Source organism: Oryctolagus cuniculus, chromosome 13 (assembly GCF_051225735.1).
Source record: "Oryctolagus cuniculus isolate XC-2025 breed Fujian yellow rabbit chromosome 13, ASM5122573v1, whole genome shotgun sequence".
NCBI lineage: Eukaryota > Metazoa > Chordata > Mammalia > Lagomorpha > Leporidae > Oryctolagus > Oryctolagus cuniculus.
This window is the reverse complement of record NC_142879.1, coordinates 51,091,560-51,116,518: the sequence shown is the minus strand read 5'-3', so window position 1 is coordinate 51,116,518 and position 24,959 is coordinate 51,091,560. Positions and strand designations below refer to the sequence as shown.

At 42.9% G+C, this 24,959-nt stretch overlaps 1 protein-coding gene and 1 long non-coding RNA gene across 5 annotated transcripts in view; one reads left to right on the top strand and one right to left on the bottom strand.

The window, feature by feature from the left end:
* The window catches only part of TSNAX (translin associated factor X), a 40,010-nt gene extending 37,693 nt beyond the window's left edge, over positions 1–2,317 (bottom strand). For both annotated transcript variants that reach the window (XR_016218990.1, XM_002717369.6), the window contains exons 1-2: positions 2,159–2,317; positions 1,611–1,715 (exon numbers count right to left, since the gene is read on the bottom strand). Coding sequence is in view for 1 of the 2 variants with exons in the window: in XM_002717369.6 (XP_002717415.1) it covers positions 1,611–1,715; positions 2,159–2,174 (121 nt within the window). In the remaining variant the exon portion in view is untranslated. The remainder of the gene's footprint in view (positions 1–1,610; positions 1,716–2,158) is intronic.
* A 52-nt stretch (positions 2,318–2,369) lies between these two features.
* LOC138844973 (uncharacterized) overlaps positions 2,370–24,959 on the top strand; it is a 55,197-nt gene continuing 32,607 nt past the window's right edge. Inside the window, exons 1-2 of one of the 3 annotated variants that reach the window (XR_016218992.1) lie at positions 2,389–2,514; positions 13,250–13,942. This is a non-coding gene — a long non-coding RNA (uncharacterized LOC138844973). Of the gene's footprint in view, positions 2,515–13,249; positions 13,943–24,959 lie in introns of those variants that run through there. The other 2 variants (XR_016218991.1, XR_016218993.1) reach the window with 2 other exon arrangements.

The window sequence follows — 24,959 nt, the reverse complement described above, 5'->3', positions numbered from 1 at the left end:
ACTAGTTTTTTTAATCAGTATGTGGCTCTGTCAATATGCTCTTGACTCAATTACAGCTAGCTGTAGCAAGCGCTCTGGGGGCCGGCGCTGTGGTGCAGTAGGTTAATCCTCTGCCTGCAGCATTGGCATCCCAAATGGGCACCCGTTCTAGTCCCGGCTGCTGCTCTTCCCATCCAGCTCCCTGCTAATGTGCCTAGGAAAGCAGTGGAAGATGTCCCAAGTGCTTGGGCCCCTGCACCTGCATGGGATACCAGGAAGAAGCTCCTGGCTTCGGATTGGCGCAGCTCCGGCTGTAGCAGCCATTTGGGGAGTGAACCAACAGAAGGAAGACCTTTCTCTGTCTCTCTCCCTCTCACTGTCTGTAACTCTACCTCTCAAATAAATAAATAAAATCTTTTTTTTTTTTTTTTTAAAAAAAAGAGCTCTGAAGATTACTGGTGGTTTTAAAATAGGCCTATAAATTATTTGGCACTCTACTTCAAAAGGTGGTACCCAATACTCTTCCCCTTAAAAATAAGGCATCAATTTTAAAATGCCTTTGCTGTAACAAATACATTAAGGCAAAAGTGAGAGCTAAAACTGCCTGAGATTAAGACATAAAGGGGGTTGGGGCAGCACTGTGGGCTAAGCCTCAGACTAGGGCACCAGCAAACCATATGGGCACTGGTTCAAGTCCCGCTGCTCCTCTTCCAATCCAGCTCTCTGCTATGGCCTGGGAAAGCAGTGGAAGATGGCCCAAGTCCTTGGGTCTCTGCACTCACGTGGGAGACCTGGAAGAAGCTCCTGGCTCTTGGCTTTGGATCAGCTTAGCTCCGGCCGTTGTGGCTATCTGGGGAGTGAACCAGCGGATGGAAGTCCTGTTTCTCTTTGTCTCTCCTCTCTCTCTCAAATAAATAAATAAAATATCTCTCTCTCTCAAAAAAAAAAAAAAAAGGTAATGCATGGAACTTAGGAAAAAAAAAAAGACAAAGGGATTGTGGTTTCCTCCTTGCTCTGTAAGGCAGAGATCATCGATGAAGCCACTGGGGCAGCACCATGGAGAGGCCCCCAGGGAAAGAGCAGTGAGGGAGGTAAGAAGGCCGACAAGAGCTGTGGATCCTCCATCTCCAATCACAATTTCAGATGACTGCAAATGAAGTCAGAAGGAGCCAGCTAAGCCCCTCCTAGATTCATGAACCACGAGACTGTAAGGCCTAGGTAAGTGGAGAGAGGACAGTGGAATGAGGATTTTTTGTTTTGCAATCAGCAGCAAACTGACAGCCAGTATGTTGAGAAAAGGGCAAGTGCGCCGAAATGAGAAAATATGAGATCACGGCAACTTTCAAGTATGTGGCATTGCTACTATTAACTGACGTTCACCGTTACTGAGGTAATGTTCACATGTTTACTAACGTGGTTGTTTACACTAATGGGGCATAAATGCCGAGGCCTTTGAAATTCAGACTTTTCAGAACTGGCACTCTCACAAAACCTCTGGAAAAAATTAAATGTCACCTCTACACACCTTAAATTTTTAGGGGTTGTTTTCTCGTGCACAACATGGCAAGAATAATTTCTGTTACAGCCTTTAGTTCTCTCCCCATCACCAACTGACATTACAGAGAACTTACATTTGAAGGCCAACATCACAGGTGAAGAAGAGTTAACATCCTTCCCTTCTCTTCTCTGGTTATGTGGGAAATTGTCATGCTTCCTTTTCCTGAACCCTCCTGATCCTTATGCAGAAAAGAAGAAAAAAAGTGGATAGGGATCTTCCATCACCAAGAGTCTGCGAAACAATACAGGCAACCCCCTTTCTTCCTTTAAAACCAGATACCCACAACGGCTTTTCTCAGCAGACTGACGGAAAACAGCCCGGCCTCCCCCCCCCCCGCCCCCAACCATCCAGGCTTTCACCACAGAGGGCCTAGATCTGGCACAGGTGCAGCAACCATCAAACAAGGCGAAAATTACTGCTCGAAGACTTAAGAAACCGAGAGGCGTACACACAGCGGCCAACCCGGCCAAGGACAGAAGCAGAAGAGCCGCTTTCCAATCCCCCCGCCCCCAGCTTCCCGCTAGGAAGAGGACATCCTTCAACCGCGAGAAGGGTGAGCTCGCACAGGCTGGAGAACCACCCCTGGGGATACACTACACCCCGTTCTGCTGAGGACGCCACCTTCTTTGTTGCTCATGTCGTCACGGCCTACGATAAGACCAGCGAAGACTTAAAGGCCTTGGAGGAGCCGATTGCGCAAGGTGCGGGGCCCCGGCGGCCCACCCAGCCCAGGAAAGGAGCTTGCAGTGCCACCCTACGCAGCCAGACCGACGTCGACGCACCGGCCGGAAGCGCGCGCCCGTAACCCCCCGGGCCGCGCCCTTCGCCCCTCGCGTACTTCCGGTTTGCACGCTCGCCTTCGGCCCCGCCCCTCCTACGGTCCGGGGACCTCGCGTCCGCGAGATGTCGCACCTGCCTCATGCTGTGCCTGAAAGCAGAAGCGAGTCTACGCATCTCACGGACGCACACTCCGGGAGGTGAGATCTGTGTGCAGGTGGGCCAGCGGCGGAAAATGTTCGTGATTGTTTTCTCAAGGCACCTTCGAAACCCTCCCCAGCGCTGAGCGTGGGCCCAACTTGGCGCGCGGTGCACTGTGGGAGTTGTAGTTCGCTCGAGGGGGGCGGCCCTGCGGCACTGCCCGCGGTGCTTGTGAGGAAGGCGGCGGGGCCGCAGCTCGCCCGAGCCGGTGCGGAGTTCTGTGGAGCGAGGCGGAACCTGCAGAGCTAGATACTAAACTCTCTGTTAAGTAGTGAAATATGCGGATGGATCAGTGGGTGTGTTGCTAGTGTTATCTCTGACGGGAGCAAAGCCCGCCCATCGGTCCTCCTTCCATCTTTTTCTTCCTCCCTCTCGTAGCTTCCCTAAATTTTTCGTGGCCCTCAGGCGCTAGACTGCTTGAGCTTAAAGTTGTCCTGGCCCCCGACTGGTTGTGTGACCTTGAGGAAGCCTTGGTTAGTCTCGGTTTCTTTATCTGTATCACAGGGGTGGGAGTTCACCTTAGGGCTCAAAAGGTGAGCTTGGATACTCCTCGCACCGTAGCTCTTTAAGAGGAGGGTTGGTAGTAAGAACAGATATGCACCACTGAGTTGTGAGCCTTTTATTATGGGCTTGTAGTACGATATCGTAACTAGGCCTCGTGACCCTCTAATCCTCCAGCGTGGTGTTTCTTGGTACCGTGCCCTGACCGCTTGGAAGCCTCTAGTGTTTGTTGAACAATGATGTTCGCATCATCAAGATGGGCAACCAAGTAGCAGTTCATCACTTTTTAGTGATAAACTCAAGCCAAGGCTTGGTAAGTTGGGTGGCCTAGGCCCAGTAGGGAAGATACTGTAGGTATTATTATGCTTTCTTCAAATAGTCTCCAAATTGTAGGCCTGTATTGTATAAATTTCCTCTGTAGGGCTGAGGGGCAGTAAACGAAATAACCTGGCTAGACTGGCAGTAGCTTGAAGGCCATGACAAGAGTGTCCTAGGAAGATTTTCTGCTCTAGGGGATCGCTATAAAGAGTACTCAAACTCTAAAACAAGAGAGTAACCACCACCCATCTTTCCTTGACAACTCTGAATATATGAATTGATAAGCCAAATTCCTTGTGGATAAAGATGGTTCCTGGGGGCTTTGGGCCACTACCTGGTGACATTTTCATCCTCAAGGATTATAAATTTTCCAAGAGGTTCTGGTCCTATCCTATATTCAAATGACAGACCAAGTAAGGCAAAGATAGTTCCTGACATGATCAGTTTATTGGAAGGCATACAAAAGCAAATTAAGGAAAAATTAGGAATACATGAAAACAGTGAAAAATAGATTTTAAAAAAATTACTCAGAACACAGAGTGCTAGTAATAAATAACATGCCTCCATAGAAGAAATTTTCCAAATGAATGATTGGGAAGACACATCAAATTGATACTTAAGGATTGTGAACGCATCAAGCCATCAGCAGTGACGCAAAGGGCTTTTCATCCTAGCAGAGCCTCTGGCAGCTGATGCCCTTTCACAATGAATTCTCACCAGGAGTGGAATCACAGTGAGATGTGTCTCAAGTAGCAGTTTGAAGCTGTGTCTATTGCCCCAGAAGGTATATTAACTTCTGAATGTCAGCCTTGGAGGAGAGAAGTCCTGAACCTGAACTGTTTCATTTCCATAGCAGTACACAGTTGACAGTGAGGCTATCATTCAGCCAGAGTGAAGTAACAGGCCTCCTTGCTGTTGGCCAACAGTTGTCAGCGTGGGTATCAGTCAGCCAGCCAGTGTGATATAACGTCCTCACTATCAGCCAGCCAGTGGCTCAGTTACAGCTTTTGGTACTAAAAATAAAGGCCCAAAATGGATTTAGTGCTATCAGTGCATGGTCATGTTTATCATGAGTAAAATACCAGTTTATTTAGAGTCACAAGAATCTAATGGGATGTCTTAGCAAAACCCATCACAATATCTGGCTTTGTGAATATTAGGCAAATAATTCCCCTGAGTTTTATGGTATCTGACCCTGTTGACATCCACTAATATCCCCCTACCTCCTCTTTGGAGATGACTTAACTATAGGGAAAAAAAAAAGGGTCAACCCTGATATAAATGTAGTTGTTTTCATGTGATTTCTAGATGCAAGGAAGTCGGTCATTATGAACATTTTTACAAAGAGTGCTGCTTATTTTACCATAATCTGGGGAAAGGATGTTTTTTTCCTTACTTTCCTGGAATAGCAGCTCCTAAGGCCTCAAATTTCTAAAACCTAGATCAACTGTACTTTGTTGTTTTATTTTTCTAGTCACCAGTCCTCTAGCCTGTTCAACTACAGCTGCATTACCTAAGTTAGTTTTTCACTGCCTCCTGTAAATGATTAGAACACTAAGTTTCATAACCAAAATGACTTCTCAAAGTACTTACTGCAGATGAATCCTGGGAGTACTTTCCCAGCACTTATTTGCATCTGCAGTTAACCTGGGTTTTCCCCCAGGTGTCTCAACCGTTGACTACTCTTTTGTCAGGAAATAACTATCAACTCTTTGGCAACCTGAAGTTGGCCTTTGTTTTATTTCTTCAGATGCAAAAATATAGTTTTGGTACTTAAATCAGGGTTTTTTGTTTGTTTGTTTTTAAAGGGAAACTGCTACCCCAAAGCAAAGAGAGGAGGGCAAAGATTTTCAGTAAGACAACCTCTGGAATAGTGTTCTTAGCTTCTCTTGTTGATTTCTGCTTGTCCATATTTGACTGATAAAGAACTAAGCCTTTCAGTTTTACCTTTTGTTATTTAGTGTATAAATCTTAGTATAATATCTTAAGAAGATCTTACAGGAGAAAAAACACATATCAAATTGGTTTGGGGTATTGAAAAAAATAGTAATCAAGTGAGAGAAGAAATATAGCTCCCTAAGAGATTTATCTATTTCAGCATTTCCCTTATGTAGTTTTAACAAACTTAGGGTGATGAGGAAGAGGGAGGGAGTTATGAGAATTGCCAGAGTTTTGAATGACTTTTTTTTAAAAATAGCTATAATATTGTAAATAATAACTGTGTGGAATTATGGAAAGTGCACATACCAATTTGCAGATTTGTTTTTCAAGCAGTGCTAGGCCATAGTAGGAGGAAGGGATGTTCCACTTCTCCAGACGGGAGGGAGGCTGGTATTGGAAGTAGTAAACAGTGATGGGCAAAACCACAATGAGATGTAACTTTACATCAACTAGGATAATTAGAATTAGCAACAACAACACAAAAACAAACCCAGAAAATAACAGTTGTTGAATGAGAGTATGGAGAAATTAGAACTCTCAAATATCGCTGATAAGAATGTAAAATGTTACAGCCACTGTAGAAGACAGTTTGGCAGTTCCTCAAAAGGAATTACGATATGATTTGGCAATTCTACTCCTAGGTGTATACCTTATACACAGATGTTCATAACAGTACTATTCACAATAAACAAAAAGTAGAAGCAACCCAAATGTCTACCAATAGATATACAGATAAGCAAAATGGTATATCAAAACAATGGGATATTTAACAATAAAAAAGGAATGAATCGCCATCTATAAAAAAAATGGATGAACCTTGAAAACATAGTAAGTGAAAGAAGCAAGTCACAAAAGACTGCTGATTATACAGTTCCATTTATATGAAATGTCTAAAAGAACATTCAGTAAGGAATACTGGATTGAGACTCTCATCCCTCTGGGGCTCTTCAAACCACCAAACCAGTGGTTCTCAACAAAAGATGATTTTCCTCTGAGAGAATATTTGGCAATGTCTAGAGAGACTTTTTCTGTTATCATAATTGGGGGATAAGGAGTAGGGTTGCTGCTAACATGTAGTGAATAGAGGCCAGAGATATTGCTAAATAACAATGTATAGGACAACCCCACACAACAAAGAATTTCCCAGTCCAAAATGTCAGTAATGTGTTGGTTGAGAAATCTTGCACTAAGTAAACAGGTGTGGGGTGGGGGGTGGGGGTGGGGGAGTGGTAGGGTGAGGGGATATTTGCTAACTGATCTTAACTATCAAAATGAAACAGGGTTGCTGTTTTAGGATAAATGCTGGGAGAAGTAGTGTTAAACAGGATATCCTCAGGGGTCCTTTGTTATATGCTATGCACAGTGGTCACAATGATCAACAGACTGTTGCAACCCATCACAGGACAGTTCACACTGCACAGAATTAAGGTGTGAATCGTCCTATCAGGCAAAGAACTTCAGCCAGATATGGTGCAAACTAAATAGAGGGAAATATAGACTAGCGCGTTGGGGAGGAAAATAGTTTCAGTCTCAAGATGAGTTGCAGTAACAAGAACTATGGGCTCTTTCAATTGCTGTATCTTAGATACTTTTATCTTTCCTTTATCCACACAATTATGTATATGTTATAATGGTGGCTGTTCATTTGCTCTTTGTCCTTGTTGACAGAGAGTGTATTGACTGTGAACTAGAGTAGAAATGAACTAAGAGGTTCTTCTGAGTGTCCTCAGAATACTCACAGTATCATATGGGATATTTTTCATTCCTGGTTCCATCAGTGGCACAAAAATTAATTTCAAAAGAATTTTCTAAGAAATAGAACCTTTCTATATGCCTAGGAACAGAAATTATAAAATTTGGTTAGAACAGAAGACAGAAAAAAAAATGATATTTATATGTGTATAACTGAAAGGCACAGAGAAGTAAGGATCTCATTGATGGCTTCCATAAAATTTTAAAGCCTTATTTATTTGTTTGGAAGGCAGAGTTAAGCAAAGGCAGAGAGAGAGAAAGAGAGAGAGAGGGAGAGAGAGGTCTTCCATCTACTGGTTCATTCCCCAAATGGCTGCAATGGCTGGAGCTGGGCTGATCTGAAGCCAGGAATCTGGAGCTTCTTCCAGGTCTCCCATGTGGGTGCAGGGGCCAAGGACTTGGCTATCTTCCCTTGCTTTTCCACTCAGCTAGGGAGCTGGATTGGAAGTGGAATAACCAGGATGCAAACCGACACCCAAATGAGATACCAGAACTGCAGGTGGCGGCTTTACCCTCGATGCCACAGCATCAGCCCCCCATAAAATTTTTTGCAAATGTTAATGAAGCTAGATTCGGGTTGAAGAACCTTAAAAATCAAACCAAGATGGAGTGACTTAAGCTAACACTATTAAAAACAAGAAGTCACCTTTGCCCCAAATAAAATTAAAGCCCTAAACTTTTTCCCCCAAAGCTAACATTAGGTGCAGCTATAAAAATAAGGGACCCTATGCTTAGCTAGCTGCGACACTTGTGCCTGGCTGTGCTAAGACCTAACCCAGTTTGTATACCTCCTAATACTCAAATAACGGTGTGGGAAGCGGGACGCTGCTCTCCCTCCAGGGGAATGAAGGGAGCGAGACGCCGTCCCCCTCAGGGTGAATAAGATGACACTGACAGGGGAAGGAACTGCTGAAGAAGTAAACAACAAAATGGCAACGAGGTGCATGCCTCCATGTGACCCTGTAGCTGGTTGGATAGAAGACGCATGCCTTTCATATGATCAGCTCACGGATTGGACTGCTGTGTGCATGCCTCCCATGTGATCCCGTAGCTGACTGGATAGAAGACGCATGCCTTTCACATGATCAGCTCACGGATTGGACTGCTGTGTGCATGCCTCTCATGTGATCCCGTAGCTGATTGGATAGAGGACGCATGCCCTTCACATAATCAGCTCACAGATTGGACTGCTGTGTGCATGGACACTATAGTGCTTCTGATTGGTCGATGCGGGTATATAAACCGTGTGGCTCTGTGCTGGGGGCGCTCTCTGGACTCCCGAGTTCAGGAGGCCCGTCTGCGCAGATGCTGAATAAATCCTCTTGCTTTTGCATCAGCTGGTCTGGACTCTGAGTCTTTGGGGCGTGCCTCTCGACGTGTTAGCATCCTCATTCAGAGGGTCTAACAAGGTGGGAGCATATTAGACTTTTAGGAATTAGTAATGAAGAATAGATTTTATTTCATAATTTGTCTTGCCATGGTTGGAGGATGGGGGAAGCAACAGTTGCATTTTTAGGATAATTTTAAAATCTGAACACACTCTGAAGGTTATGCTTGAGTAAGAAGCATTTTTCTTATCAAAACTATTCCTTTAATGAGAACATCAGTCCAAAATCTCTTAGGAAATTCATTTTTGAAAATTAGAATGTATTGTATAGTTGTCAGTGAAAATCAGCTGGGACTGGAATTGTGGCATAGTGGGTTAAAGCATTCCTGCAGTGCCTGCATCCCTTACAGGCAACAGTTTGGTTCATGGCTGCTCCACTTCCAATCCAGCTCCCTGCTAATGTGCCTGGGAAAGCAGTACAAGGTGGCCCAAGTCCTTGGGCCTCTGTACCCATGTGGGAGACCTGGATGAAACTCCTGGCTCCTGACTTCAGCCTGGCCCAGCCCTGGCTGATGCAGCTGTTTGGGAAATGAACCAGCAGATGGAAAATCTGTATGTTTTTCCCTCTCTCTGACTCTGCCTTTCAAGTGAATAAGTAAATATTTAAAAAAGAAATACTTATGGACATAAAATTTACTATTAGTAATAGTTGCAGACCATAGACTACCTTCAAGGAAATGATTGTTAGGCTTAAATCTGAAGGCACTGAAGATTAATGAGAGTCTTTCCCAGGTAGATTATAACATGCAGAAGCGAAAGAGTGATTTAAATCATTACCTATGAAAACTATAATGAAGTGCCCTTTGAAGGAAGGCTAGAGTGGACAAGCGGATTAGCTCCTTCTTTAGATGTTTGAAGAATATTTAAGAAAGATAGCACAGGCTTAAGATAAAATGTCTTTTCATATTATACCACATAGAAAGACCATGTCAGAGCAGAGAATCAGAAGCTGTCTCTAAACCTTCCCACAAAACTTGTAGGCCACTAGCCTGAGAACTGAAGAAGCATAAATTGAACTCAGAATTTGATTTTTGGATTGCAAAATTGCAAAGTATCATTTATAGCCTTATCAGATCACATGCAAAATTATTACACTGATTAGGATGATGAAACACCCTAAGAGTTTAAATGGGGAAGTAGAGGAGAATTTGAGTGACAGATTACTCCAATCTCCACTGAGCATTCACTGCAAGCAAAGGTGGAATCCCTCGCCCCACTTATCTGATGAGGCTTTCCCTGCTTTGCTGAAGTCGCCTCTCAGTTTTATCTGAGAATGCCTCATAATGTGCTCAATGGAATCCGTAGTCCATTCCATAGTTGTTTCCTGAATGAGCAAATACATAATTGAAATACAAGTACCCAACAACTGGAAATTTTTGAAACTATTCCTACCAAAAGCCAAAGCCAAAGCAATACCACGTTCCTAGAGAAATCTGAGACTAAGACTACCATCACAGACTTAGAAGAAACAGAAATTACTTATCTTAATGCATTCCTGATTAACTTCCTTCTTGACCAGTGCGATATGAGTCTTAGACAGAGAGAGTGTTAGGTGGTGACTCCACTTGTAAATTTCCAGATATGATCTGTTTTCTTAAATAAATCAACACAGACCCAGTGTCTGAAATTATACCATTGATCTTTCTCTTCCCAAATGTGGAAAGCGCATCACAAGTACTTTAATTGCACCTCACAAGAATACCAGAACTCACCTTCCTACCTCCAGGCTATGGTAGTTCAACAGCTCCGTGTAAGCATTCAGTGTAGAGATCTTGTTTATCTCATTATTCCACAGCGTGTTGCTCTGCTGCACTCACAGAGAATCAGGCTGACATTTTAAAATATTTTCAGATGTTTAGAGATCCTCCATTTGTAACAATATATCAAGAAATTGTATAAATATTTTAAAATGGTTTGAACCAAATCATAGTCTTTCTATGTGGTATAATATGAAAAGACATTTACCAAGAGTCTGAAACACATTGGAAAATAGTTTATAAAACTATAGTAAGTGACTCAAGGAAAATTGTATTATCAAGATAGCCAATGTTAGAAGACTAGCAATTCAGGCATATCTATTGCTGATTCTAGTGAAAATTCTTTTTTTTTTTTTTTTTTTTTTTGAAAGGCAGAATGGACAGTGAGAGAGAGAGACAGAGAGAAAGGTCTTCCTTTGCCGTTGGTTCACCCCTCAATGGCTGCTGCGGCCGGCGCACCGCGCTAATCAGATGGCAGGAGCCAGGTACTTATCCTGGTCTCCCATGGGGTGCAGGGCCCAAGGACCCAGGCCATCCTCCACTGCACTCCCTGGCCACAGCAGAGAGCTGGCCTGGAAGAGGGGCAACTGGGAGAGAATCCGGCACCCCGACCAGGACTAGAACCCAGTGTGCTGGCGCCGCAAGGCGGAGGATTAGCCTAGTGAGCCGCGGCGCCGGCCCTCTAGTGAAAATTCTATAACCTTTTGCAAAGTAATTTTCTATATACGTCAAGAGCTATAAAAAATGTCTATATTATTTGTCCCACTAATTTCATTCCCAGGAATCTCCCTGCAAATTATTCAGAGACAGAAGTAAAACTTTAGATACAAAAATGTTCAGTGAAGGATTCTATTAATCAAACTTGGAGACATTCAGTTGTGGGGATCATTAAATTATAACATCTGTACAAAATAGATTATAAAAGTTTTACATTTAAGCCGGCGCCACAGCTCAGTAGGCTAATCCTCCGCCTGTGGCGCCGGTACCCCGGGTTCTAGTCCCAGTCGGGGTGCTGGATTCTGTCCCAGTTGCTCCTCTTCCAGGCCAGCTCTCTGCTGTGACCCGGGAGTGCAGTGGAGGATGGCCCAAGTACTTTGGCCCTGCACCTGCATGGGAGACCAGGAGAGGCACCTGGCTCCTGGCTTCACATCAGCGCGGTGCACCAGCCACAGTTCGCCGGCCGCAGCAGCCATTGAGGGGTGAACCAACGGCAAAGGAAGACCTTTCTCTCTGTCTCTCTCTTCTCTCTCTCACTGTCCACACTCTGCCTGTCAAAAAAAAAAAAAAAAAAAAAAAAAAGAAAGAAACAGAAAAAGAAAAAAAAAAGTTTTACATTTAACCAAGAAAGATTTTGATCACTTTTGAAAATTTTGTGATATGCTAACTAATAAAGCAAGACAAATTTATAGATACTATGAAGTAAATCTATTAAATGTGTACATTTTTATAGAAAGTGATTCAGAAACATGTCAGTATAATATATATCCAAAGATTTTTTACTAAAATTTGTATGGTGAAAAATCTGGAACAAATCTCCATCAGTAGGATTAGTTGAATAAGTTACAGTGTGTCCATTCAATATGATAATACAGGGCTGTTGAAAAGAATGAGGTTGGACTTGTATGTTAACATATACCTCCAAGGTACACATAAGTGGCATATAAGATAGTATATAATGAAGGAAAAACAGAATCTAATTTCCATTATTAACATTTTAATGTATGTATATACAGAAATGATGGAAAACATTTAAACTCTTAACAGTGAGTATATCTGGGAGTCCCAATTATAGGAAGTGTTTGCTTTTTGTTGCCTATTCTCGTACTTCTTCAGTGTAATCAGTATGTATTATCTATACACCAGGAAAAAACTTCTAATTTTAAAAATTTTAATGAAGGCATAAATACCACCAAAATGTAAAGATTGTTGATATCTACATGCTTATTGGCATTTTCAATCTTTAATATACCTTTCAGTTGTTCTAGATAATCAGTGGTACTTTTCCTAATTATTAAAGAAAATATTATCTAGAAAAATAATAAAAATTAATATCTTTTGATGAGTGGGATACTGTAGGTTTCCCAATTCTCCATTTTCTGAAGTTTTTATTTTTCTTTTCTTTTTTTAAAATATTTATTTTATTTATTTGAAAGAGTTACAGAGAGAGGCAGAGGCAGAGGGAGAGGTCTTTTATCCACTGGTTCAATCCCCAGATGGCTGCAACAGTCAGAGCTACGCCGGTCTGAAGCCAGGAGCCAGGAGCTTCTTCCGGTCTCCCATGTGGGTACAGGGGCCCGAGGACTTGGGCCATCTTCTACTGCTTTCCCAGGACAAAACAGAGAGCTGGATTGGAAGAGGAGCATCTGGTTCTCAAACCAGTGCCCATATGGGATGCCGGTGCTTCAGGCCAGGCCTTCAGCCAGCCCCTGAAGCTTTTTTTTTTTTTTTCTAAAAATGAACAAGTATTAAAATATATTATTATTATATGGACTCATTGCTCTTTTCTTTGAAGCTGGCTGCTGATTCTTTTTATTTGATTTGAAACTTCCTCACTTTTATTAAAATAAATGATAGATCATTTACTTTTAGCCTTATTTTCTTACATAGTATTAAAGGCTTTAAAATCTCCTTTAAGCACATCTTCAGTTATATTCTGCAAATTTTTATATGTAGTATTTTTACTACCAGTCAGTGAAATATTTTTCAGTTTTGGCTGTGATTTTTTTTTTATTTTATCCATTAGTAATTCAAGTGTGCTACTTGGGGCAAGCATTTGGCACAGCAATTTAAGATGCTACTTGGGATGTGTATGTTCCATATCAGAACTCCTAGGTTTGAGTCCTGGCTCTGCTTTCCGTTCCATCTTCTCCAGCAGTTGTGTCTTTGCCACCTATGTTGGAGACCTGAATTGAATTTAGGGCTCCTGACTGGCCTGGCCCAGCCCTGGCTGTTACTGACATTTTAGGAGGTGAACCAGCAGATAGAAGATAATCTCTCTCTCTCCTTCCCTCTCTCCCCCTACCCAACTAAATACATTTTTAAAAAATTAAGTGTATTTCTTAATTCTTAAATATTTAGGGCCGGTTGGGGCTGGTGCTGTGGCACAATGGGTTAATGCCCTGGCCTGAAGCACCAGCATCCCATATGGATGCCGGTTTGAAACCCAGCTGCTCCACTTCAATCCAGCTCTCTACAATAGCCTGGGAAAGCAGTAGAAGATGGCCCAAGTCCTTGGGCCCCTGCACCCACGTGGGAGACCCAGAAGAAGCTCCTGACTCCTGGCTTTGGATCAGCACAGCTCCGGCCGTTGCGGCCAATTGGGGAGTGAACCATCGGATGGAAGACCTCTCTCTCTCTCTCTCACTCACTCACTCTGCCTCTCCTTTCTTTGTGTAGCTCTGACTTTCAAATAAATAAATAAATCTTTAAAAAAATATCTTGGGCCGGCGCTGAAGTGCATTAGGTTAATCCTCTGCTTGCAGTGCCAGCATCCCATATGGGTACCAGTTCTAGTCCTGGCTGCTCCTCTTCTGATCCTGCTCTCTGCTATGGCCTGAGAAGCCCGTGGAGGATGGCCCAAGTCCTTGGGCCCCTGCACCCTCATGGGAGACCCGGAGGAAGCTTCTGGCTTTGGATCTGCTCAGCTCCTACCATTGCAGCTATCTGGGGACTAAACCAATGGATGGAAGACCTCTCTCTCTGTCTCTCTCTCTCACTGTCTGTAACTGCCTTTCAAATAAATAAATAAAAATCTTTAAAATTTTTTTTAAATATCTGAAGATTTTTTGTCTTTTTTTTTCTAGCTGGTATCTGGGGAAAATTATTATTTTGTGGGTATAATTTTGTGAGATACAATGCACATATCAAACAACTCATGCTCAAAAGTGCATAATTCAACAGTTTTTGGCATATTCACAGAGTCCCGCAGATGTCAAATTCAGCAATACTAGAACATCGATTCCCCTCAGTCCCCTCCTCATATTCCAGCCCAAGGCATAAACCTATTTTCTACATCTATGAATTTGCCTATAACACATAATTTAAGATAAATGGAATCATGAATTATTTATCTATTTGTGTTTGGTTTCTTTCACTTATGTTTTCTTTTAAAAAATTACTTATTTGAAAAACAGAGAGCAAGAGAGAATGAAAGAATGAGAGAGAGAGAGAGAGAGAGAGAGAGAGAGAGAGAGAGAGAGAGAAATCTTCCCATCTATTGATTCACTGCCCAAATGGCTGCAATAGCTAGGTCTGGGCCAGGCCAAGATCAGGAGCCAAGAATTCCATCCAGGTGTCCAACATGGGTGGCTGGGGCCCAAGAACTTGAGTCATCTTCCACTTCCTTAGCAGGCACATTAGCAAGAAATGACCTGAAGCAGAACAGCTGGGGATTCAAATGGTGCTCTGATAATGGATGTTGGTGTTGCAAGAGGTGCCTTTCCCTGCATCGGCCTCAGCACCGTGTTTTCAGGGTTCATCCAGACGCAGCACATGTCAGTTCTTCACTGCTTTTTGTGGTTGATAATATTCCATTGGATGGGTAGAGTACATTTTGCTTATCTGTTCATCAGTTGATGGACATAAGCAGGCTGGTTTGCACTCATTCATTTGTCTTTTTGTTTTGGATTTCTAGCTTACCACAACTGCAGTTAGAAAACATTCTGTGTGATGTCGTTTAATTCATTACTTTGACCTAACACATAGTCATTTTGTTCACATTTCTTGTGCTCTGCAATTAAGTGGAAAGTTCCATACATATATAGGTTAAGTTTGTTCATTGTGGTGTTCACATTCTTTCTGATTTTTTTGGTCTGCTTCTTGTGTTACTTAGAAAAATATATGAAAAATCTCCTTCAAAAATTATAGTTTTATCTATTTCTCCTTGTCATTCTGTCAGTTTTTGCTGTGTGTGTGTGTGTGTGTGCGTGTGTGTGTGTGTTTTAGGGACAGCAGTTTTATGCATTCTGTGAATCTTTGTTCAGCTACATAAGATTCAGCCTTGGGCCTGGAACATTTCCTTACTGGGAAATAAAGAGCCCTCACAGAGTATGCTGGGCTTATAGCCTTGAGAAGGAATATCTTTCCCTATTCTGGGCTTGAGGTGTACTCTGATCTGCCTGAGTGCCTGGAACAGTGGCCCTAGCATTCTGTATTTCAGCTCCTGTCACAGTGTGGGGTCCTTCCACTGCAGCATGAAGTAAATTGCATGCAGTCACGTGATCAGCTACAGAACAGATCCACTGGACATCAGAGGCAGTGTTGGATCTGCTACACACACACTCCTCTCACTGTAGAACTCTACAACTCCAGCCTGATGTGCTTGTTTGTTCTCAGTAACCTCAGATCATGCTTTGGTCTCTTCCTTGGGTGCTACTTATCTGCCTTTTAACTTTGGCCATGATTATATTCCATCCTGTGCACAGCCTTATCACCACGTGAACGGTGGAACTCCATATGTATTCAGGTTACTGACATACAAACTAAATACACACATGTGTTGTGTGTGTGTGTGTGTGTGTGTGCCTGTTAAATTGAACTATTTTTCATTGTGACGAGAAGTTCTTTAGCAAGAGTTTTCACTTTGAAGTCAACTTTTATGTATTAAAGTAAGCAGTAAACAGCTTTCTTCAGGTTAGGATTTCCACAGTCTACCTTTTTCCATCTTTATACTATTCTGTATTCTTATATTTTAGATATGTTACTTATAAAAAGCATATACCTGGGATTTCTTCTTTTATTCAGCATGCCTATCCTTGTGTATTTGTTTATTTATTTGAAAGACATACCAACAGAGCTTCCATCTGCTGGTTCACTCCCTAAATGTTCACAACAGCGGGAGTTAGGCCAGGCTGAAGCTAAGAGCTGGGAACTGGATCCAGGTCTCCCACATGCATGACAGGAACTCAAACAATAAAGCCATCCCTTGTTGCCTCCCAGGATGTACATTAACAGGAAGCTGGAACTGAGAGCAGAGTCAGGACTTGACCCTAGATGCTCAATATGGTATGCAGGCATCCCAAGTAGCACTAAGCACTTAACCAATAGGTACTTGCCTGTCCCCCTTATATTTTAATTGAACCAACTTTAATAGACTGTTATATTCTGTTTAAATCTGGTACCTCCACATTTGTTTGTCATTTGTTTCGTCTGCTCCCTTACCTCATTGCTTGCATTCTTTCAGATTGACTAATTTGTTTTTCACTTTGCCCTCCAGCCTTTCCTCCATTTCTCAGCCTTGTACTGATAGTCCCTTTTACTATTCTGTTAGTGGTTACCCTAAAGATTACAGCATGCATCCAAAATTTATCAAGGTCTAATGTTATTTGGTACTTTTACCTTCTTCCTAAATAACATGAGTACCTTAGAACATGTTAATTCCTTTTGATTGTTTCTTATTTTGCGTGTTTCTAAATATTTTAAAATTCATAAGACATTATCAGCTTAGACAATAATAATAATTGTATTGCCTCAAGTATTTATATTTTGCTTTTTAAATCCTTCTTTTTTCTTTAGTTTTAAGTTGACAAGACTTGTATGTAGTTATAAAGTGCAACATGATTTTTTGGTATGTGTATACATTTTGGAATGGCTAAATCAACTTACCATATCAATTGCCTCTTTTTTATGTTGAGAACATTTAAAATCTCTTAGTGGGCCGGGGCCACAGCTCACTAGGCTAATCCTCCGCCTTGCGGCGCCGGCAACACCCGGTTCTAGTCCCAGTCGGGGCATCGGATTCTTTCCCCGGTTGCCTCTCTTCCAGGCCAGCTCTCTGTTGTGGCCCTGGAAGGCAGTGGAGGATGGCCCAAGTCCTTGGGCCCTGCACCCCATGGGAGACCAGGAGAAGCACCTGGCTCCTGCCTTCGGATCAGTGCGGTGCGCCGGCCGCAGCGCGCCGGCCGTGGTGGCCATTGGAGGGTGAACCAACAGCAAAGGAAGATCTCTCTCTCTCTCTCTCTCTCTCTCTCTCTCTCTCACCATCCACTCTACCTGTAAAAAAAAAAAATCTCTTAGTGATTTTCAAATATATAATGACATTGTTAATTATAGTTACCATGTTGTACAGTAGATCTCTTGAACTTATTCCTGCTGTCTAACTGAAATTTTATATCCTTTTACCAACATCTCAGCAAACCCTTCCTTCCACCCCCTACTTCTGTGAGTTTAGTATTTTTAGATTCCACATATAAGCAAGATCATGTGCTATTTGTCTTCCTGTGTCTGGCTTCTTTCACTTAAAATAATGTTCTCTAGGTTTATTCCTTCTTGCATCTCCAATTTTCCATTTGGTGTTATATTTTCTCCTGCTTGAACAGCACTGTTTAGTATTCCCATTAGCGCAGATCTATTCATGGCCAATTCTTTCAATTTTTGTTTGACTTTTTGAAATAATGTGTTTTTTAGTTTTTTTTATTATATGCATTCATTGAAGGATAGTTTCTCTGGGCATAAAAATTCAAAGTATTTTCCTTCAGCTGTTTAAAGATCCCATTGTTTTCTGGTTTCCAGTGCTGTTGATCTAATTATGGCTGTTTATTATCAAAATTGACAAAGATTTTTCTATTTTTTACTTTTTTTCTTTATTTATTTGAGAGGTACAGACAGGGAAAATGTGCCCCCCCCCCCCCCCATCTACTGACTCATTCTGTGAATGCCCCATAATGGCTGAAGCTGCACTGTGTCCAAAGCTGGAAACCAGAAATACAAACCAGGTGTCCCATATGGGTGGCAAGAACCCAATTTCTTGAGCCATCATCAGTGCTTCCCAGGGTTTGCCCTGGCAGGAGTCTAGAAATAAGTGCCAAAAGCTGTGGCCGGCGCTGTGGCCTAGTAGGTTAGGCCTCTGCCTGTGTTGCCGGCATCCCATATGGGTGCCAATTGGAATCCTGGCTGTTCCACTACTGATCCAGCTCCCTGCTGATCACCAGGGAAAGCCCTGGAAGATTGTCCAAGCGCTTGGGCCCCTGAATGGGCATGGGAGACTTGGAAGAAGCTCCTGGCTACAGATCGGCCCTGCTCTGAATACTGCCATTTGGAGAGTGAACCAACAGATGGAAGACCTTTCTCTCTCTCTGCCTCTGCCTCTCTGTAACTCTGCCTTTCAAATAAATAAATAAGTCTTTAAAAAAAAATTGTAAGGAATTATCTGAGCTTAAAAACACATTCAGTGAGTTTGAATAAGCTAAACAAATCTAGTGGAAAACTGAGAGCTAAGAAACAACAGTGTAGGGGCTAGCACCGTGACACAGTAGGTTAATCCTCCGCCTGTGGCACTGGCATCCCATATGGGCGCTGGTTCTAGTCCCAGCTGCTCATCTTCTCATCCTGTTCTCTATTATGCCCTGGGAAAGCAGTAGAGGATGGCCCAAGTCCTTGGGCCCCTGCATCCACATGGGAGACCTGGAGGAGGCCCCTGGCTCCTGGCTTTGGATCAGCTCTAGCCATTGCGGCCATCTGGGGAGTGAACCAACGGAAGGAAGACCTTTCTCTGTCTTTCCCTCTCATTGTCTGTAACTACCTCTCAAATAAAAATAAATAAAATCGTAAAGAAAGAAAGAAACAACAGATCTGGTGCTGTGGCGCAGTGGTTAAGCTTCCACCTGCAGTGCTGGCATCCCATATGAGTAACAGTTTGCCTCCTGACTGTTCCACTTCCCATCCAGCTCCCTGATAATGCACTTGGGAAAGCAGCACAAGATGGCACAAGTGCTTGGGCCCCTGCGTGCGTGTCGGAGACCCAGATGAAGCTCCTAGCTCCTGGTTTCAGCTTGGCCCACTCCTGGCTGTTGCAGCCATTTGGGGAGTGAACCAGCATATGGAAGGTCTGTGTGTGTGTGTGTGTGTGTGTGTGTGTCTGTATGTGTCTCTCATTCTCTCTCTGTAACGCTGCTTTTCAAATAATTAAATTAAAAAAAAGAACAAACAGTGGATTAAGGAATAGGACATGACAAAAATGGGATAATTTGAGAGTAAAGATAATTGCAGTGGATTCAAACACATCCAATATATTTAAATCCATAAGTTTGTAACTGTACCCTGCCTCCGCCACCAAAAACACCTTATAGGACAGTGTTGGAAGATGCTGGTAAGCCAGCTAATCATTTATTTTTTTTTCTTTTTTCTTTTTGCTTTTTTCTTTTTTTTGACAGGCAGAGTGGACAGTGAGAGAGAGAGACAGAGAGAAAGGTCTTCCTTTTGCCGTTGGTTCACCCTCCAATGGCCGCCGCTGCCAGCACGCTGCAGCTGGCGCACCACGCTGATCTGAAGCCAGGAGCCAGGTGCTTCTCCTGGTCTCCCATGGGGTGCAGGGCCCAAGTACTTGGGCCATCCTCCACTGCACTCCTGGGCCACAGCAGAGAGCTGGCCTGGAAGAGGGGCAACCGGGAAAGAATCCGGTGCCCCGACCAGGACTAGAACCCAGTGTGCCGGCGCCGCAAGGCGGAGGATTAGCTTAGTGAGCTGCGGCGCCGGCCGCCAACTAATCATTTAGAAAACTAATGAAAGAATCTAATATTTATTCTACCTTTCCGATACATATCCTGCTAGTTAGTAGCCAAATAACAAATGAGAAGAAATAACATTTTAGAAAAGTATTCCAGTTAATAAGCAAAGGAGAAATAATTGAATTAATATTATATTCATTTGCTATAAATTAATTGCTCATTTAGTTTTAATTTGACATCTTTTATAATTTCCTTTTATTTCAAGTTATGTTTAAGTTCTGTATAAACCATTGTTTATTCACTTGATGTGTTATATTCTTTAAAGACAGAAACACGCTCCCAGAAGAAAATGACAAGTTAAACAATTTAAAATAAGGCAATAAAAGTATGGGTATTTCATGAAGATCAGACCCATCCTTAAGATATTCATGTACTTACTTAGTATCTAAGTATATGTTTCCCTGAATTCTTTAAATCTGCAAGCATCCCCCTCCCTGTCATTCTTTTCAGTTGTTGTTTTGTGTCTGCAGGAACTTCTACTGCAGTTACCTCATGGTGAAATTTTTCACCAAGTACTTTGTTGGACACTTCTGTGATGGGTCAGCCAACTTCCGAAGCACAAATGTTTCTGATCTCACCTATATCTGAAGAATTTTCATCTTTCAATACGACCATACCTTTTTCTTTTCTTTCTTTCTTTCTTTTTTTTTTTTTTTTTTTTTTTTTGACAGGCAGAGTGGACAGTGAGAGAGAGAGAGGGAGAGAGAGAAAGGTCTTCCTTTTTCCGTTGGTTCACCCTTCAATGGCCGCTGCGGCCAGCACACTGTGCTGATCTGAAGCCAGGAGCCAGGTGCTTCTCCTGGTCTCCCATGCGGGTGCAGGGCCCAAGGACCTGGGCCATCCTCTATTGCCTTCCCGGGCCACAGCAGAGAGCTGGACTGGAAGAGGAGCAACCGGGACAGAATCCAAGTCCCCGACCCAGACTAGAACCCGGTGTGCCGGTGCTGCAAGCAGAGGATTAGCCTATTGAGCCGCAGCGCCAGCCGACCATACCTTTTTCAAGGATTTTCCTTATAAATCCAATTCTTCCTTCTCAGGAAGCTTCTTTTTGCTTCTGAAAACTTCTGCTGGGAAGTAATCCTCATTTATTTACCTGTGTTTAACTTGCATTTTATTTTGTCTTAACTCCATGTCTCATAGAGTGTTCATTTACCATTTCAGCAGTGGGTAGTGGAGTACTTTTCCACGTTGGAGAATGTCTGTGCCAAGCAAAAGAGAGCAGTTTTCAATAGCATGCAGTATACCAGCTAATTTATCATACCTATTACAAGTTGCTTTTATTGTTCTCATTGAAATTTGTCCATTCTGAAATGAAATTTTGTCTACCACAGGCATAATAGGTAACTTCTAAAAGTGAAAGACCATGAGCCAGCAACGCAATCCAAGTCTCCTACATGGATGGCAAGAATCTAATTATTTGGGCTATGACCACTGCCTTCCAGGATCTGCATTAGCTGGAAGTTAGAGTCCAGAGCTGCAGCCAGGCTTCAGACCTAGGCATTCAAAGTGGCATACAGGTGTCTTAACTATTAGACCAAATGCCTGCTCTGAGGCTTTGTCTTTAATTGGTGAGTTTATCTCAGTTTTACTATAATTATTATATTACAACTTATTTCCCAATTTATTCCATACTTTCCACTAACAGTACTTTATTTTTGTTTCCTTTTTTTCTCTTTCCTGCATTCTTTTGTCTAAACTTAATTTTCTTCTGTTGGTTTAAAAGTTATCCATTCTGCATGTTTTTTTCCTATGATTATTACCTTTGTCCTAAGAAACAAAGTAAATTGATTTTCAGTCTTATCCATCTCTATATCTAACCCCTGATTGAAACATGTATTTCTAGTACCCTCACATTTTTTGGTCACAACCTCTATCAAACCCACACTGATATAGATATAATTTAATTCTGAGAGGATTTCTCTTACTATTCTTTTTCTTTTTTTAAAAAAAAGAATTATTTTATTTTATTTGAAAGAGATACAGAGAGATGTCTTCCATTCTGCTGGTTCACTCCCCAAATGACCACATTGGCCAGAGCTGAGCTGAACCGAAGCCAGGAGCCAGGAGCTTCCTCTAGGTCTCCCACGTGGGTGCAGGGACCCAAGGACTTGGGCCATCTTCAGCTGCTCTTCCAGGCCATAGCAGAGAGCTGGATTGGAAGAGGAACATCTGGGACTCAAATCGGTGCCCATATGGGATGCCAGCGCTGCTGGCTGGGGCTTTAACCCACTGTGCCACAGCGCCAGCCCCTATTCTTTTTCTTTTGAAAAAATGTTTTCCCTTCCTTCTTTACTGTATTGTTTCATTGTATTTTTTTTTAATTTTTTTTTTATTTGACAGGTAGAGTTACAGACAGTGAGAGAGATAGAGACAGAGAGAAAAGTCTTCCGTTGGTTCACTCCCAAAATGGTCGCTATGGCCGGCACTGTGCTGATCCGAAGCCAGGAGCCAGGTACTTCTTCCCAGTCTCCCATGCAGGTACAGGGGCCCAAGCACCTCGGCCATCCTCCACTGCCCTCCTGGGCCACAGCAGAGAGCTGGACTGGAAGAGGAGCAACCAGGACTAGAACCCAGTGCCCATATGGGATGCTGGTGCCACAGGTGGAAGATTAACCAAGTGAGCCATGGCACCAGCCCCTCATTGTGTTTATTTTATATACCTGTGTTTCTTATTTGAATACTCTTGCCACAACATTTCTTAAATGGGTGTTTCTGGGATAAACCTGAAGAGTTCTATGCCTGAGAATATCTTTAATATTTTTAGTATACACATTTAAGTGAGTTTGGCTGAATTCTAGGTACAGAGGGTTTCCTTAGTGCTTTAAACTATTATTCCATTTTCTTCCTGTGCCCAAAGTTCCTGTGAAATATATGGTGCCAATCTAATTATTATTTCTTTGAAAAAGACTGGCTCTTTAAAAATATATATTTATTTGAAAGGCAGAGTTACAGCAGGACAGGGAGAGACAAAGAGAGATTGATCTCCATCCTCTGGTTCACTCTCCAAATGACCACAACACCAGGGCTGAGCAGTCCAAAACTAAGAGCCAGAAACTCCATCAGGATCTCCCACATGAGTGGCAGGGGCCCAGGCACCTGGGCAATCTTCCACTGCTTTTCCAGGCACATTAGCAGGGATCTGGATCATAAGTGGAGAGCCAGGACTTGAACCAGATTCCACATGGGATCCTGGTATCACCAGCAATGGTGTAACCCACTGTACTACAATGCCAGCCCCAGAAGATTGGCTCTTTAGGTAAACTTTTTTTTTTTTTTTTTTTTTTTTTTTGACAGGCAGAGTGGACAGTGAGAGAGAGAGACAGAGAGAAAGGTCTTCCTTTTGCCGTTGGTTCACCCTCCAATGGCCGCCGCAGCTGGCGCGCTGTGGCCGGCGCACCGCGCTGATCCGATGGCAGGAGCCAGGAGCCAGGTGCTTTTCCTGGTCTCCCATGGGGTGCAGGGCCCAAGCACCTGGGCCGTCCTCCACTGCACTCCCTGGCCACAGCAGAGGGCTGGCCTGGAAGAGGGGCAACCGGGACAGAATCTGGTGCCCCGACCGGGACTAGAACCCGGTGTGCCGGCGCCGCTAGGTGGAGGATTAGCCTAGTGAACCATGGTGCCGGCCTAGGTAAGCTTTTCAAAAAAAAAAATTTATTTGGGCTGTCATTGTAGCACAGCGGGTTAAGCTGCCACCAGCAATGCTGGACACTGGTTTGTTTCCCGGCTAACCCATTTCAGATCCAGTTTCCTGCTAATGTGCCTAGAAAAGCAATGGAAAATGTTCCAAGTCCTTGGGCCCCTGTCACCCATGTGGCAGACCCACATGGAGTTCCAGGCTCCTAACTTCAGCCTGTCCAACCCTGGCTCTTATTGCCATTTGGGGAGTGAACCAGCAGATGGAAGATCTCCCTCTCTCTCTTTCTCTAATTCAGCCTTTCAAATAAACAAAGCTTTTTTTAAAAAAAAAATTTTATTTTCATTTATTTGACAGGCCAAGAGAGAGACAGAGAGAGAGAGAGAAAGGTGTGGTGTAGCTGGTAAACCTGCTGCTTGCAGTGCCAGCATCCCAAATGGGCACCAGTTCGAGTCCCAGCTGCCACACTTCTGACCCGGCTCTCTGCTGTGGCCTGGGAAAGCAGTAGAAGATGGCCCAAGTTCTTGGGCCCCTGCACCCACATGGGAGACCCTGAGGAAGCTCCTGGCTCCTGGCTTTGGGTCTCCGCATCTCCAGCTGTTGCGTCCAGCTGGGGAGTGACCAGCAGATGGAAAACTTTCTCTCTCTCTCTCTCCTCTCTGCCTCTCCTTCTCTCTGTGTGTAACTCTGACTTTCAAATAAATAAATAAATCTTAGAGAGAGAGAGTGTTTAGTCCTCTGGTTCACTCCCCAAATGCCCCTAATTGCCAGAGCTGAGCCAACCTGAAGCCAGGTGCCTGGAACTAAGTCTGCATCTTCCATGTGGGTGGCAGGGACCCACTTATTTGTGTCATTATTTACTGCCTCTCAGGGTGCACATTAACAGGAACCTAGAATTGGAAGCAGAACAGGACTTGACCCATTTTTCTCTAGTGAGATACAGGCCTCCCAAACAGTATCTACAACTGTTGAGCCAAACATGCACCCCTGTGTAAGCTTTTTAATACTATTATATTTGTCTTAGCCATCTTATATTTCATTATATTATGTCTAGGTATACGTTCTCCCTTATCTATCCTCCTTAGCCTTGATCTTTTATTTTGTGGAATTTATACCATTGGCTTCAAATACTTCATCCTCTATTTTTTTTTATCTTTACTTGATATCCAGATATTGGCACATCTACACTTCATTTCACTTACCTTTATCCTCTTCTTCTTCCTTCTATTTCATTTTGCTCACTAATTCTTGCTTTGGCTCCATCCATCTGTTTTATAGAACCAGAATATCTATGTTTAAATCCCATTTCCACCTTGGGCAATTTACTTAGCCTCTTTGTGCCTCCATTTCTTCATCTGTAAAGTAGAAATAATAATAATAGTAACTACCTCGTAAGGTTGTTGTGGTAACTAAATGTAGTAGCTTATGAAAGTTCATATAGAACATTGACTGACACAAAGCAAACAACATATAAATTCTAGCTATTATTATTATTTGTTGTGTTCTTTATTATATTTCTCACCCCCATTGTTGTGGTTTGCATTTCAGTCATTTAAACCCCAAAGTCTTATGTTAAAGGTTGATGGACTGAAAGTGGAGACTTGATCTAGTCATGGTTCCTGACAGGGATGCCTGATGGGAGGTCCTTAGG